The sequence below is a fragment of the Ylistrum balloti genome, unplaced genomic scaffold, assembly GCF_031769215.1.
Source record: "Ylistrum balloti isolate Yb309-2 unplaced genomic scaffold, AGI_CSIRO_Ybal_v1 Utg369802, whole genome shotgun sequence".
In the NCBI taxonomy this organism is placed as follows: Eukaryota; Metazoa; Mollusca; class Bivalvia; order Pectinida; family Pectinidae; genus Ylistrum; species Ylistrum balloti.
This window is the reverse complement of record NW_026781979.1, coordinates 1193854-1209757: the sequence shown is the minus strand read 5'-3', so window position 1 is coordinate 1209757 and position 15904 is coordinate 1193854. Positions and strand designations below refer to the sequence as shown.

At 33.6% G+C, this 15904-nt stretch overlaps 1 protein-coding gene across 1 annotated transcript; it reads left to right on the top strand.

Annotated features, from left to right (window-relative positions):
• The first annotated feature begins 995 nt into the window (after positions 1-995).
• LOC132544591 (uncharacterized) lies at positions 996-6676 on the top strand. Its single transcript, XM_060208208.1, has 3 exons — positions 996-2177; positions 2620-2659; positions 6240-6676. Exons 1-3 carry the CDS (start codon positions 996-998, stop codon positions 6674-6676), a joined length of 1659 nt encoding a protein of 552 aa, XP_060064191.1.
• Positions 6677-15904: the final 9228 nt, after the last annotated feature.

The window sequence follows — 15904 nt, the reverse complement described above, 5'->3', positions numbered from 1 at the left end:
CCCATAACTATACTATCACTTACATATACATTACAATGATATTTTTACATTTTTTTTTCAAAACGTTTGCATCTTTTCAACAAAAAAAAGTACAGTATTTTTCCGAAACGGATAGTGCACATTTTTCAAAATATGCATTGCACTTTTCAAAATATGTAGGACACATTTTCAAAATACAAAGTGCAATTTTCAAAACATTTATTGCACTTGTAACTTCTTAACTTTTTCAGTAACACGATGTGATATACGAGTTTATACAAAGAGTATAGCCTGTGCTTATTAAAACACCATTACTTAGCATGGTCATCGGTATTCAGGCTGTAACCAACCTATTAATTGTTGCCATCTTTTAAGATCTATTCCAAAGTACTCCTGTACTTGATCTGCATCACTTGATCTATAACTATAAAGATATGTACAAATCATTGTTAGTATTCATGTCTTTTGCAGTTTTCACCAATCAGAAATGTTCTTTGAAATTCACCAATTTATTTGTTCAGTCGCATATGAAACAAATGCTGACTAAGTTTGATTTACAGAAAACTTTTTGTAAACTTTAGGGGTTTCTTTGATCTAGTGTTTGATAACAGTTTCGTAAACAACCCAAATAACGATAAAACGGGTATAGCGGCTAACTTATCACGGCACCACCGTAACGTCACAACTCTCTGACATCACAAAAAAACCACCAATACTCCTCAACTGTTTTTAGCAGTTATTAACATGTACTTTATGATTAGTTTTGCTAGTTGCTTTTCCTTTAGAATTATCTTAAAAAGATCAAAGAATGGTAAACCATTTGTTATCATATATCATAAAATAATATCGGTATTCTGTCATACATGGGAAATGCAGTTATGTACATGTTTCTTAATGAAAACCATTAGATGTCCTGTCCTTGTAAGTTAATTGTTAGGTAGCTTAATCGCTGTAAACAATATCTTGTCTTTTCAGTAGTGCACCACGTGACATCCAGTTCTGCAAAATTTCGTCACATGATCGGCTTTACGGCAAACAGGTTTATGGAAAATAGTACTCTGCAGATAAATATACTTAACCCTAATACGAACACCACGAACGTGTCTTTACTCTCTGATCTACACTATCCATTTTTTGAATATGATTATCAAATTGATCCAGAATACTTCAAAACAATTACTATACCTTCGATGCTTGCGGTCAATGAATCTGTGAAATGTGCCAAAGGAATCCTGATAAACTCCGACCACCCCATAATTGTCTATGGGAGCAACAGGCAGTCGGGCTACATGGACGACTCGATGGATGACTTCCTAGGTATTCCACAGAGAGCCCTCGGAAAACAGTACTTTGTTGTCACTGGCTTAAAGAGGCCACAGATACTGGTTGTCGGCCTTGCCAGGAACACATTTGTGAACATAACTTTGAAAACAAACGGCATCGTGTCATATCAGGGCAATACTTATCAATCAGGACAAAAGATAGAGGAAATGTTGAATGAGTATGAGACAATCAATATAGAAAGTACAGAAATCGACGTGGATTTGACAGGAACAAAGGTACGGTCAACCCAACCAGTAAGTGTATACAGTGGCAGCAAGTATTCGGGATCAAGTTATCTAACCGAACAGATTCCGTCTACAATTTCTTTGGGTATACATCACGTGACAGTGGCTAACGACGGGATACTGTACTACAACAGCACAATTGTTGCAGCATGCAAAGACATATCGGTTAATATCACATGTTCAGATGGTTCAGGAAAATTTGTTGTATTACCGCGATCTGGATCCTTTCTTCGAATGAGCCCTTCAAAAGCAACGTGCATAATATCGACTACCAAACCTGTCTTGGTAGCTATGGAAATGCACAGTATAGCTCAGGACACGTCCATGACCATCGTACAGCCAATGACGAGATTTCTTGGGGATCTCATGTTCTTGGTACCCTTTATTACAAATCACGTTCACCTGGTCGTAGTAAGCTATTGTTACACCTCCCTCAGTCTAGATAATGTGACCCTGAGGACGGTGAATATTGATGGGGACCCAAATATCTGTATAGGGCGTACAAGCATCAGTGGTGGCGTTCACGTCATAAGTAGCTCAGAAGATATTTTTTTTATCTCGGGGTATTTATGTGGAGCTACAGACTACAACAGTATTGCTTTCCCATTGGTTCCTTATCTTGAAAACAGAGTAAGTATGTTACATTGTGTAATATGATCGTTTTACCATGTATCTCATCCGTCATCACATTTAAGTAGATCTTCTAAAACACAATATTTCAACATGTATCCAGGCAATCTCCATCTTTAAAATTATCACAGCTCTGATATGTCTTTAATAAGATTTATAAAAGATTTCTCAGTTAACGCGAAGTAGAAATCTTATCAAATACGTGAAATATTTTAACCTAAATATAACCGGCACACATATTTAAGTATAGATGTGGATTTTTACATTGTTTACTTCGCACCCTTATGAATTTTATTCATAGAACTTTTAGTCATCAGATATAAAATTGTTTCAACCTGTTGACGAATTGGATTTTGACAATTCAACCCTAACACTTGAAGTTACAGGAAATCATATGTTTCTTGATATAAGTTAAAGTATAATGGTTCATATTTTATTTCAGCAACATGAGCAACATAGAAAACAATGCCAAGAAACGACAGGTAAGTGAGCGAGTTTCGTAAACCAGACAGCTCGTATTACGTGTCTTACGTCATTTCGTTTTACTTATTACATTATTTCCAAAACCACGCATGAAATAACCCGCTGACAGACCGTGAAATCGATGTACATGGAGGGAGCCTTTCGTTTACGTAGCTGTAACGAAACCGGATGAACCAATAAACGAACTACCCTGTTCATTTTCATCCCAGATCGTTGACTGAGTGGGTCCAAGCGGAATCAAGATGGCAACTCAGGTTAAAAAGTAAATAAATGCAGTTGGAACTTCTTGGAATTTTACAATGATCATTTGCTATTACAAAACTAACATCGGTACAAAGAAAGTGCAGATTCCGTTGTTAGATTCCATTGTGTTTTTAACGGTAGATGACCTCCGAAACTGACGACCAAACATAACACATAATGTAAGTAGTACCAGTGTAATCATTGTCCTTGGTAATGTATTGCAGCCTTTACAGTTCAAATGTTAACTACAAGAACTTGTTTGATCTGGTGACTTTCCATCTTATTAGATTGATACATTTATTTATTCTATTAATAAGTAAAGTAGGTTACCAATTACAGGTTTATAGAATAAAGTCAGGTGAAAGATTTGAGAGTGTTTTCCTCTGTACGTTGATTACGATATAAAAGGAACTGTACAGTATACTGCGAGAAGCTTATTTCATACACGGATAACAATGACAATCTACAGTAAAGATAATTTAAGAAATAAATAATTAAATATCTACTCAAAATATATGCCGTTTAACAAAATCAACTTTGCTAATGAAATGGGAAATCTTTCAGTTCTCATTTTGGATGTCTACAAACCAAACTTCAAATACATATTACTCTAGTTCTCAGTCAGCATACACTGCAAAAAGGAGAAAAAAAGAAACATGTATTAGAGTTGATTCAAACTGAATGTATAAAACCGTTTATGATATTAAGCCATTTACATATAATGTGTGAATTACAAACACAACCCATTTTATAAAATGATATCGGCTTCATTAAAGTGACTTCATATCAAATTCCTAGAACTTAATCAACCAAAAGTTGCATGTAATTGCATTGATTGGGAACATTCACATTTTCTGAGGAATTGAAAAAAAATTCTGAATTAGCATTTTCATCTTTATGATTAATTTCCTATTTTGTCATAAAATATTCATTGATTTATGTACTCATTCGATTAACAAATAATTTATAAATAAAATGACAAATATATTACTATTTCTATCAAAATATTTACACGGCATTTTCCAATGCTCATCATACTGGTTTGTTTGTGATGAAAAAATAAATAAGACGATAAAATCAATTTCATAATGATTTATGGCTGATGAGAATGTAAATACCAATGTTTTATACATATCTTAAAATGGTCTCTCAGTGACATGTATCCGGACTTATTTGATGCTCGTTAGTTTGCCTGTTGGTTCAATTGTTGTATACCTTGCTCTCATTTAAGAACGTGACATTATTTACTTGGATTGACCACTGTTTATTTGGCAAGTGTCGTCGATGAAGCAGAAGACGATTACTCTTCCGGAACACCTGCTTTTATTCTACTTGAACTTTTTCAGGAATCTCCGTGTAAATCTTTCTTTTATTCATATTTTGTCCCAGTTTTATAAGAATTTAAGTTTGAATCATGATTATGTTGCAATGTTGGTATATTCTTGCTGTTGTTTATCTTGTGTTGAAAATGTATAAAATATGCATTATATTTAGTTTTTTTTTCTTCTTTTTTTATTATTATTTTTATTATTATTTTTTTTAAAATTATTATTATTGTTATTATTTTTTCATTTTTTTTTTTTTTTTTTTTTTCATTTTTTTTCCCTATTTCTATTTTGCTCTTACTGAAGAAAGTAATGCTGTAACCATATAATTATCATTGTCGATTTACGAAAACATCGTGTCAGAAATAAAAAGTCTTCCAAATACAAATAGTCAAAGTGAAGTGTCAGGGAAAGTCTGTAATTCTATATTGGAATGAAAACACTGTATGAGTCTGTTCTTTTATGCGGAACAAAATCGTGCCACTTTAGTGCTGTTACATTCGGAAAGGCCCCCAGCACATCCTAATATTTCATTCAGGTCAACTGAGGGCGGTGCTTAGATTAATTTAAGGAGTTATATAATACCATTTGACTGAAATCTCGTTTCACATGAACTTTGAAATGACATCCCTGGACGCTACTTCATTCTACTTATGAATCCTACTCATATCAGTGTGAAGTGTCAAGAAGTATTAAGTATCTCTTTATCACATGTTACGACTAAGGTATTTAGCCCACAGTCTTTCTCACATAGGCTGAAACTTAACTGAAATGAGGCATTGTAAAGGGAACAGTTTCGGAAGGAAATGGTAGGTTAGGATAAAAATTTTATTTATCAGTTTACTTCTACGATCATTCATTGGCTAGCGATTTAGGAATCTCTACTAAAGATTTAAACTACGGATTAAAAAAGAAAATAGTAAAAGGAGCCTCTCCGATATACATACCAAGTATAACATAACCAATTTCTCACCAGTCGTTACTAAGCAAGTACATATATTTACTGTACGATATAAATCTCAATCTTTCAAGCGAAAACAATTTGCATCTTTATTTTCTATATAGTAGACATTGTTGATAATGTATTACATTAGCGTCTGTAAAACTAATTATTTGTAAATAAAATACCCATACTTAAATGATATTCCTTCATCATACAATTATTGTGATAAAATCATATGTTGTTATATATTTTCTACAATGATGTAACAAATATTCAGTCCTAGGTACTATCTACATATCCAGTTATACTCCTTACGCCACAGTTCCACGCTCCTTCCTACTATATAAACGTTTAGAACTTACAGCAAGGTTCCTGCTTGATTCTTCAGTTCTCTTATGATTATTATCAACTTCTTTGTTATTGTCAAAACTTAATGTACTGTAATCCTTTGTAATACAATAATACTACCCTGTAAGCATTCTCAGGGATGTTCTACACCGTACTGTAACGGTCTATTAATAGAAATAGTTTTGTGGTGTTCATGCTGGCTTTTTCACATTAACATGCATGCTATAGACTGCAGTTTGAAAAGTACAGCTGCAGATATATGTGTATACATGCATACTTGCATTTCGTATGATCGTTTCCCACTAACACTGTGCATAGAAACCATATATTCAAGACAGTATTACTATTAATATGACATTTTGACGTCATGTTGACCAGCGTTACGTCAAATCTTCAGAAGTCGGCGAAGTTAGCACAGATCCTTAATATTTTAAGATATCTGAAATTTAAATGTATAACCATTGGATAGTCGTTTAATCGTGTCACTACAATCTGTTACCTCTCCCAGCGCGCACTGGGAAAAGAAACGACAACTCTGACAGAAATTGTACATTTTGACGAGCGTAAAATGATAAAATAATTCTTGCAAAACGCCAGTTGATAACCTAGTGGTAGAACACTTTACCAGTCCACCTTTCACTGCTTTCCTGTTTTAAATGCCAGCACACTTTGTTACAAAAATATGTCTTAATTGTATGACGTGGTAATTCTGTCTTTCAGAATGGACGTCCAGTGTTACCAGAAATAGGATGACCACAAGCACGCATTCCGTCAAGATTGGGTCAACTGTGCAAGAGACTACCGAACAAACTTCAACTTCACTACCTGTTGTTTCTGGAATCATCACGACCGACATACCACGCCACAATCATTCAGGAAGCTCATGTAGGTGTGTATGTTCAAGTGGACATAAAAATGTTAACAGTTCTTTAACGAAATTGAGAAAGAAACTTTCTATTCCTCACAACATGACAAATAGGCACTTCCGGTCTCTGACATCAGCCGGAGATGACAGGTCATCCTCCAAGATGCTTGGTATTGCTGGATCACTGGTCATCGGGGTAGTAGTCTTTACTATTGTAATACTGGATAGCGACCAACTTGTTTGGATTGTCAGAAAAATAAAACGCATTTCTTGTAAAATCCATACTGGATAAGCCATTAGGAAAGATTTGACGCAACGCTCATCGTCCAAGACGAAAGAAAAAGAACGACATTATGTTCAAAATCACAACGATGAAAAATCTTAACATAAGACGGGCAACATATACAATAGCGACAAGAAACTATTAAAACTCATTTCGATAATGACCATCATTACAAAATCTTCGTCTTTCAAACGAAGAAAACAAAACCCTCCTGGGATTGAAAGCCATCATCATCATGTGCTTGCAATTATATCTAGTTAAATGACAATCAACGGCTTTGACATTCAATAAACTTTGTAGATATTTATTATATCTTTATATCTATATATATATGTATTATCATAAGGTGTCTCGCTGTTTACATTAGATTTATGGAACTCGTCACAATTCTTTTTTTTTTCAAACTGGTGTCTTCAAAACGAATAAAGAAATTAGTTTCATCTTATTTATCTAAAATAAAATTTTTAATTAAAGGAAGATCATCTACATATTAACTTATCACTTCCTTGTTTTATCTCTCGTCTACCGTTTTGTCGTCCAATTGTAACGTCACCGTGAAGACAGCAATCAACTGTGTTGACATTGAATACACGGCAATAACATTATAGGAATTATCACGAAGGTTCACATTGCAGTCGATTTTTTTTTCAGTGAACCCTACTTACATTTGTATGTTGAATTCTAACACATATTGTACATTTCATTGAGGTCACTTGTACAAATAATGGTACATCTTGCAGCTCTTCGAATTGGTAAAAAACTGAAAGCACAATTTTAACCATATATTGAAAATAGCTGGGGATCACTAGTAAACTATTAGTGATGACACCCTCCATGTCGGAGACAACGCATACCAAGTAAATCTGACGATAATAACATGATACAACATTAGTATATTATCTTCCTCAAAAGTTTAAATTCCACATGCCAATTTTAGTACCTCTAACTATTAACTACCATTCACAATCAAATCTGGATTACAGTCCTATTGTGATGCTGTTTACCCATAGAGCAAAGTGGTATTAATAGTGTGTGGATTTTCAAGAACTCCAAAGAGGCTTTGACCAATCTTCAACACCCTCATCTATAACATTACCTCTATAAAAACATTTGAATTTTCCAACCTGTACACCACCATACTCCATTCAAAACTGAAAGACTACTTTCGATCTCTTGTTATGAGCGTTTTATTTTAAGTTAAATGGCAATACAGATATATGATTTTGAACTATACTGAAATATATCTCGTGAAAAATCAAAGAGGAAATATACAAGGACGAAATCATAAATATGATCGAGTCGAGTTTGGCGGGAAGATCTTCTGACGGACTATGGGCTTGAGAACTAACTTTGCTCCTCAGCCGGCTGACTTGAATTTCACTATTACAACGCTACATTCCTAACCCATCCCCAAATAGTGTTTGCATGTCACAGTTGGTTCGATAATCAAGGGCTTGTTCCATTATCGAGATTTTAGTGGTAGAAGTCGTCAACAAACTCGAAACATAGGGTTTCAAATGGCACAGGCTGATGAAAATAATAAAGAAAGTTTACGGTCGTCAAGGTGATTTCATTGAGCGATATGATGCTGGACGTGTTTGATGGTCTTTATTATGTCGGTTGGTTCCGTTGTTATACACTTGTTCTCATTTGAGAATGTTTCATTATTTGCTTGGTTTGACCAAGGTTGACATGACGGGTGTCGTCAATGAATCAGAAGACGCTTTCTCCTCCGAAACACCTGGGCTTATTCTTGAAGATTACTCCTCCGAAATACCTGGGCTTATTTTGTACATTTTCTTTAGGAATCTCCGTGTAATTTTTATTAAATCCGAGTTTGCTTTTTTCTTGTTCTTCCGTTCTCATCATTCGTCTGTAATGTGGAAGTCCTATTGCACTATTGCATAAACAAAGTTCTATCAAAATAATAGGCTGAGTTCTGATAATTGCAAGTTCATGAAAGCACACAATAAACGTGTCTGGTAAATATATTTATTGTATCAGATAATTTAAATAAGACACTTTCAATATATCAACTATACCAGGTAGTGGTGGAAAATGACCATTGCATTCTAGTAGATGTCTTTTGTACAATTATTAGATTCTCAAAAAGTACATTTAATAATCAGTTGTAATTTATCTCAGTTTAAAAATATGCATCTATTGTTGATAAACAGTACACCAAGTTGTAGAAAGAAGTTTCATCATCGCTTACCAATCAACTACCAGAACCTGCCATACAGTCAAAAAGTTTCATTTTCGCTGATTAATCAACTTCCAGAACCAGCCATACAGTTGCTGAAGAGAATATTGTGCAAAAGACACACGAATGAATAGCACCTTCTAAACACAAATTTGGACCTAGATACAGTAGAGCCAAACAAGAAATTAAACTGCACCATACAGCCGTTTCGCCCTTCTAAGATCCGTCAGTGATGATTAAGACCTATATTTTAAAACCTATGAGACAAATGAGTCTTGATAGTAGGACATAAAGAATATATCCAATCTTTCGAAATTCAAAACAAGTCATCCTTGTATGAACACGGCTGACTTGTCTCCTTTTAATTATAAAAGATATGTTCTGATGACGCTCACAAAAGTATCACCGGAAGTAAGTGATATACAGTAGTGAAATCGAGTGAAAATCGGGAGATTTCTTTGTCAAACTAAAAATGTATCTAGAACATTAATGATTCTGTCCCATGCAAATAAGTATCAATGTTAATGATTTCATGTAGCAATTGGGACTTTGACTTTGACCTCGGAACGGTCACCTTGGGATCTTGAAACAGGAAAAAGATCTGATACATTTTTATGGTTACAATTATGATTGTGATAAAAAGTCGTCGATAGCAATTATGTGGGGCGGGACGGGAAGGGACGAGACGGACCTAGGTATCACTAACAGCCAAAATGGCGAAAACAATAAAAATATACAAGATGGTGGTTTTCTTCAAAACTAAGGCAATTTTTTTTTTGTTTTAAATATTTGTGGTGAAGCATAACGCTGTTAAACGGTTAGACTTATAAGATGTATAAGATGTTCATACGGTTTCACTCACAGGTATACATTGATGAATGATCATAAGATATCGAGGTCACGAAATGTAGACATGATTTGATTCAGTTTAAATTTCAATCATTAAACGGTCTTTTAAAACAAATACACGTTACAAATTTGTTATTTGACATCTAAATGCCTAAATACTTTACATCGAAATGTGCGCTTTTTAATGAGGATTTCATCCACAGTCAGCGATTGTAGTATTTCATTGTCGGTAAAACACCTGGAAACAATTAAGGAAGTCGTTTATGGTTGGTAATTGTGCATTGAAAGTTTGAATGTTATAATTGCATGAACTAAAATGAATTATCCATTTAAATATTAATTGATTTGGACTATAAAAACATGGCTCACTTTCAGAAAAAATGGAAAAGGAAACATCATGGATGATAATTCCGCGAAAACCTTTATTCTTCTGCTGTCTAAGCCTGGCAGCCATTCACACTAATCATTATGTCAATTAACGATTGTTAATACCGCACTACCGCACCAGTCGATTGTACATGTTTGGTTCAGTTTGGTGTTCAGTATTGTCCTAAGATTCATATACATTATAAGCCAATTATTTATCTGAATCGACGGCATGGTCAACGGTAAATATACTTTTTATGGCGAAGCAACTAAGTAAGGTCGGTCACAAATTTTACTTTACTACAATTTATAAGATACGTTATAAAGATTAAATATGTCAGACATCAGGTATCTTAACATGAATAAAAAGAAATGATATATAAGATATCTCTGTTTGCTATATAAGATATCTCTGTTTTCTATATAGGATATCTCTGTTTGCAATATAAGATATTTCGTTTGCTATGTCATATCTCGTTTGCTATATAAGATATCTCTGTTTGCTATATAAGATATCTCTGTTTTCTATATAGGATATCTCTGTTTGCAATATAAGATATTTCGTTTGCTATATCAGATATCTCGTTTGCTATATAAGATATCTCTGTTTTCTATATAGGATATCTCTGTTTGCAATATAAGATATCTCGTTTGCTATATAAGATATCTTTGTTTGCTATATAAGATATCTCGTTTGCTATAAAAGATATATCGTTTGCTATATAAGATATCTCGTTTACTATGTAAGATATCTTGTTTGTTATATAAGATATCTCGTTTGCTATGTAAGATATCTCGGTTTGCTATATAAGATATCTCGTTTGTTATATAAGATATCACGTTTGCTATTTAATATATCTTGTTTGCTATATAAAATATCCCGTTTGCTATTTAATATTTCTCGTTTGCTATGTGAGATATCTCGGTTTGCTATGTAAGATATCCCTCTTTGCTATATAAGACGTCTCGGTTTGCTATATAAGATATCTCGTTTGCTATATAAGATATCTCGTTTGCTATGTAAGATATCTCGGTTTGCTATATAAGATATATCGTTTGCTATATAAGATATCTCGTTTACTATGTAAGATATCTTGTTTGTTATATAAGATATCACGTTTGCTATGTAAGATATCTCGGTTCGCTATATAAGATATATCGTTTGCTATGTAAGATATCTCGGTTCGCTATATAAGATATCTCGTTTGCTATGTAAGATATCTCGGTTCGCTATATAAGATATCTCGTTTACTATGTAAGATATCTTGTTTGTTATATAAGATATCACGTTTGCTATTTAATATATCTTGTTTGCTATATAAAATATCCCGTTTGCTATTTAATATTTCTCCTTTGCTATGTGAGATATCTCGTTTGCTTTATAAGATATCCCTCTTTGCTATATAAGACGTCTCGGTTTGCTATATAAGATATCTCGTTTGCTATATAAGATATCTTGTTTACTATGTAAGATATCTTGTTTGTTATATAAGATATCTCGTTTGCTATTTAATATATCTTGTTTACTATATAAAATATCCCGTTTGCTATTTAATATACCTCGTTTGCTATGTGAGACATCTCGGTTTGCTATGTAAGATATCTCGTTTGCTAGATAAGATATCTCGTTTGCTATATAAGATATCTCGTTTGCTATATAAGACGTCTCTGTTTGCTATGTAAGATATCTCGTTTGCTATATAATATATCTCGTTTGCTTTATAAGATATCTCGGTTTGCTATGTAAGACGTCTCGGTTTGCTATATAAGATATCTCGTTTGCTATATAGGACGTCTCTGTTTGCTATGTAATATATCTCGTTTGCTATATAAGATATCTCGTTTACTATATAAGATATCTCGTTTGCTATGTAAGAAACTCGTTTGCTATATAAGATATCTCGGTTTGCTATGTAAGATATCTCGTTTGCTATATAAGATATCTCGTTTGCTATATAAGATATCTCGTTTGCTATATAAGACGTCTCTGTTTGCTATGTAAGATATCTCGTTTGCTATATAAGATATCTCGTTGCTATATAAGATATTTTATACGTTTTATAAGATATCTCAGTTGGTTTTATGGGCCTTTTACTCAGAGGATTCGCCCATGTAATATTTGTGCATGTATATTTCCATTGCTGTGCCAGTCGGAAATCGATTATAATGTCATGATATTAACAATGAATAGAAAGTGTCTGCCTCTATATGATATTGTCCTCCAAACCTGTTATGATATAATATTTCTGATTATTTTATTACAAAAGTTCTTAATTCTGTTTTTATTTTATTTATTTTATATTATTATTTTGAGGAGGTGACTGAGTAAAAATGAAAAGAAAGATCAATATCTTGAGGAGGAGGTGCATAATGTTTCAGCACAACCAAGCTATTAACACCTCCAATTCTCATAATGTTTCAGCACATCCAAGCTTTTAACACCTCCAAATCTCATAATGTTTCAGCACAACCAAGCTATTAACACCTCCAAATCTCATAATGTTTCAGCACATCCAAGCTATTAACACCTCCAAATCTCATAATGTTTCAGCACATCCAAGCTATTAACACCTCCAAATCTCATAATGTTTCAGCACAACCAAGCTATTAACACCTCCAAATCTCATAATGTTTCAGCACAACCAAGCTATTAACACCTCCAAATCCCAAAATATTTCAAGACAACAAAACTAGTAACACCTTCAAATCCCGAAATGTTTCGGGACAACCAAGCTATTAACACCTCCAAATCCAAAAATGTTAATTCTAACCAATTTTCTTTAATTTTCGATTTTTTCTAATTGCTAGAATATACAAATATACTTAGTTCGTCATGGCTATATTTACTTCATAGGAATAATCGATTATGTATAGATTAAGTCTTGTTTGTGGCTATCGACAGTAGGCATTTGCGTTACACTTGTATGTATTTATTAGCAAAACGGTTAATTGCAATCGTTTCTGTATGAATGCTCCTATATAAGCATTGACGATCGGTGACGACAAATGACACAATAATATATATCATAAATACTGTGCCCTTTATTCTTATGTTCACGAATGATAACGGGGATGTTTTGTTCTCTTTTCCGTTTGAAGGTTGGTGTTGTTGTTTTATTGCACAGGGAGAGAGGAAGCAAACTCTCCACTACAACTGTGACTCATCAATACAATGCTTGGATTATATGAACGCTTCTTCACACACCAGTCAGCAGTCCAAAATACTTACAGCCTGTAGCTGTACGTGATGGGGAGAATATTTGCATCTTGAGATCATCTGTACAAGTAACTAAATGTTTGTTTCTCATGATATTGCCAACGTGACTTTTCACACCATTTCCATTTGTCTGTGACTATTAATTATTAAATATTTTCAAGCTAACCAGTCTTTCGTCCGTCATACATCGACTATACAGACATCCACTCTCGTCAGTAAAGTTATCCCGTACACTTGTGCTCGTTACATTAGCAGGATCCCGTTGTATACACTACACCTTCCAGACATTCTACGACAGTAGTAGTAGATATTTTAATGCACGCGCATCCCTCAATGAAATACGATACGGACGAGATAGTCACACAGCGTACTCCATATTGCACGGCAGACTGTCAGCCAGGGAGAAGAGTGGAGATGGTTGTGATTGTTACTTCTCTGCTGAAATACTGTACAGGATATATATAAATGCATATGAAAACTACAGCTTACTGATTCCGATTTGCAAGAGGAAACAGCAAAAACAGGTAGAGTATATAACAGTCAATTGTTTCTGGTCTGAAAAAAATGACGAATCTTTTCATTTTTAACACGTGTTCCCTTAATTATTTCGCATTATTTTTATCTGCTAGCTATGGATACTTATGATATGTGTAGTCATGTGTGGAATGTAATGTGTATTAGGCGTTCTATTTATAGATTTTATCACAGGTAATTACTATACATTGTTTTAAGTTAACAGCAGGAAAGTCCCGTGTTTGAGAATAAGTTACATATATTCATGTTTAACCGTTTAAGTATGTAAAACATCTTGAGAACGTTAAGTTGTTTGAACTATATATAATGTTTTCATGATCTGTATAATGATTATCTTCTCTTATACGCCCAGTACATCGCCTCTCAGCTTTCGCCTAATTTGTCATCTCGTTGGCAAGTTGACATCTTCAGTGAATCAAACGAGCGACTACCATACACAATACCGTTTATATATATATATGTATATATCTGTGACCCTGACCCCGAGTTATAATTCCGCTGTGGACATGCTTAGTGGCGATCGTTCAAGCATCATCATTGCCTAAGCGTAGCCAAGGCTATAAATCGATATTGTCGCGACTTTATAACATGCAGTGTAGTGTAGTTATAAAAACTTCCGGTTCTGTTTTAGTTGGGATCGGTGTGGTACTCTGGTCAGTTTTCAATACTTAGCAGGTCAAATAGGCGGTTTTTTTTTTAGAAAAATATGACTAGGCTGACATTTCTGCTGCTGAATGTAGTGGACATCAGTTGTGAATGATACAATTTTTACCTCTTTAACAAAGACATAGATACCACTAATGTTATTAAATCATCATGTTTCTTATTTGATCATGTCAATGAATGTTGACAATTGCATGATGATATTGTCATTTTCTTTATATCATACCAATATAAACAACGTAAAACATAAACAAAAAAGAAAGAAAAATCGAAATAGTGTATTTTTCGACACGACAAATAATTCTCTTTCAATTAAATTTTGTAAAAGCCCAATAGGCATTTAATCAGTGAATGAAAAACAGATTCTGATCCATGGTCTAACAACACTACATGCCGTCGGTAATTTTCTCACTTGCATATTAATCCCGCTTGACGATCATAAATGACTCTGGCACGTCTTGAAAATGACGTCGTGAATAATTCATTATCCCGAAAGGTCAATGAGTCTCCTCACCTCGTTGTTAATTAGTGACAATTTCTTTTTTTTTTTTTAGATATGTTTTATCGATAAGGTGTTGGAATGATTTTCAAACAGTCTGTATTAAAAGTTTTTTTCTTTTATAATTTATAAGCTATGTAATCAGCTACACAGATTTTATCAGAAAATTGAGCTCAAGTTGAACTCTAAAAAATATATAAAAAAAAGATAGATAATACATCCGTGTTCGCTTTTGTTATTGCATCGTGTAATAAATAACATCAAGGAAAACTAACTGCTATACAGACTGTTTTATCATTAATACGTCACCAGTCTACACACTGTAGTTCATTAGCATCTCGTGTCTAACAGCAGTCAATTTGCCACTTTTTAACTTCTCTAAAACTCGAATAGGTCTTGCATACATTTTGAATAGGGCAACAGATGTAGTAAGCCGTATCTTTAGAAATAATATTTACACATAGCGCTTAAACTAAACTTTCTAATAAATATTGTTATACGAGTTTAAAACAAAAATCAGATAAACGGTGAAATTTAATATATCTTTATTGATAGAATTTGTAATCGCCTGAAGTAAAATTTTATAATATTTTCAGTTAGCTGTCTCTCTTTGAAGGAGACAAACAGAGAGATGTCCATGCGCTGTCAATTATATACCGGAAAAATACGGTAAATAAGTCCAGGTGTAGCAATGTTTGTAACTAAATATGTCTTTTGAAAAAGCATCAAAAATGTCTCATATTTACATCGTGTCTTGAAGTCTTAAAATATTGTGTATTTACATTCTGTATTTACATGCTGAAGTTGAGATTGATACACATTCATACACTAAAGTGTAGTGTACGAGATTGATACACATTCATACACTAAAGTGTAGTGTACGAGATTGATACACATTCATACACT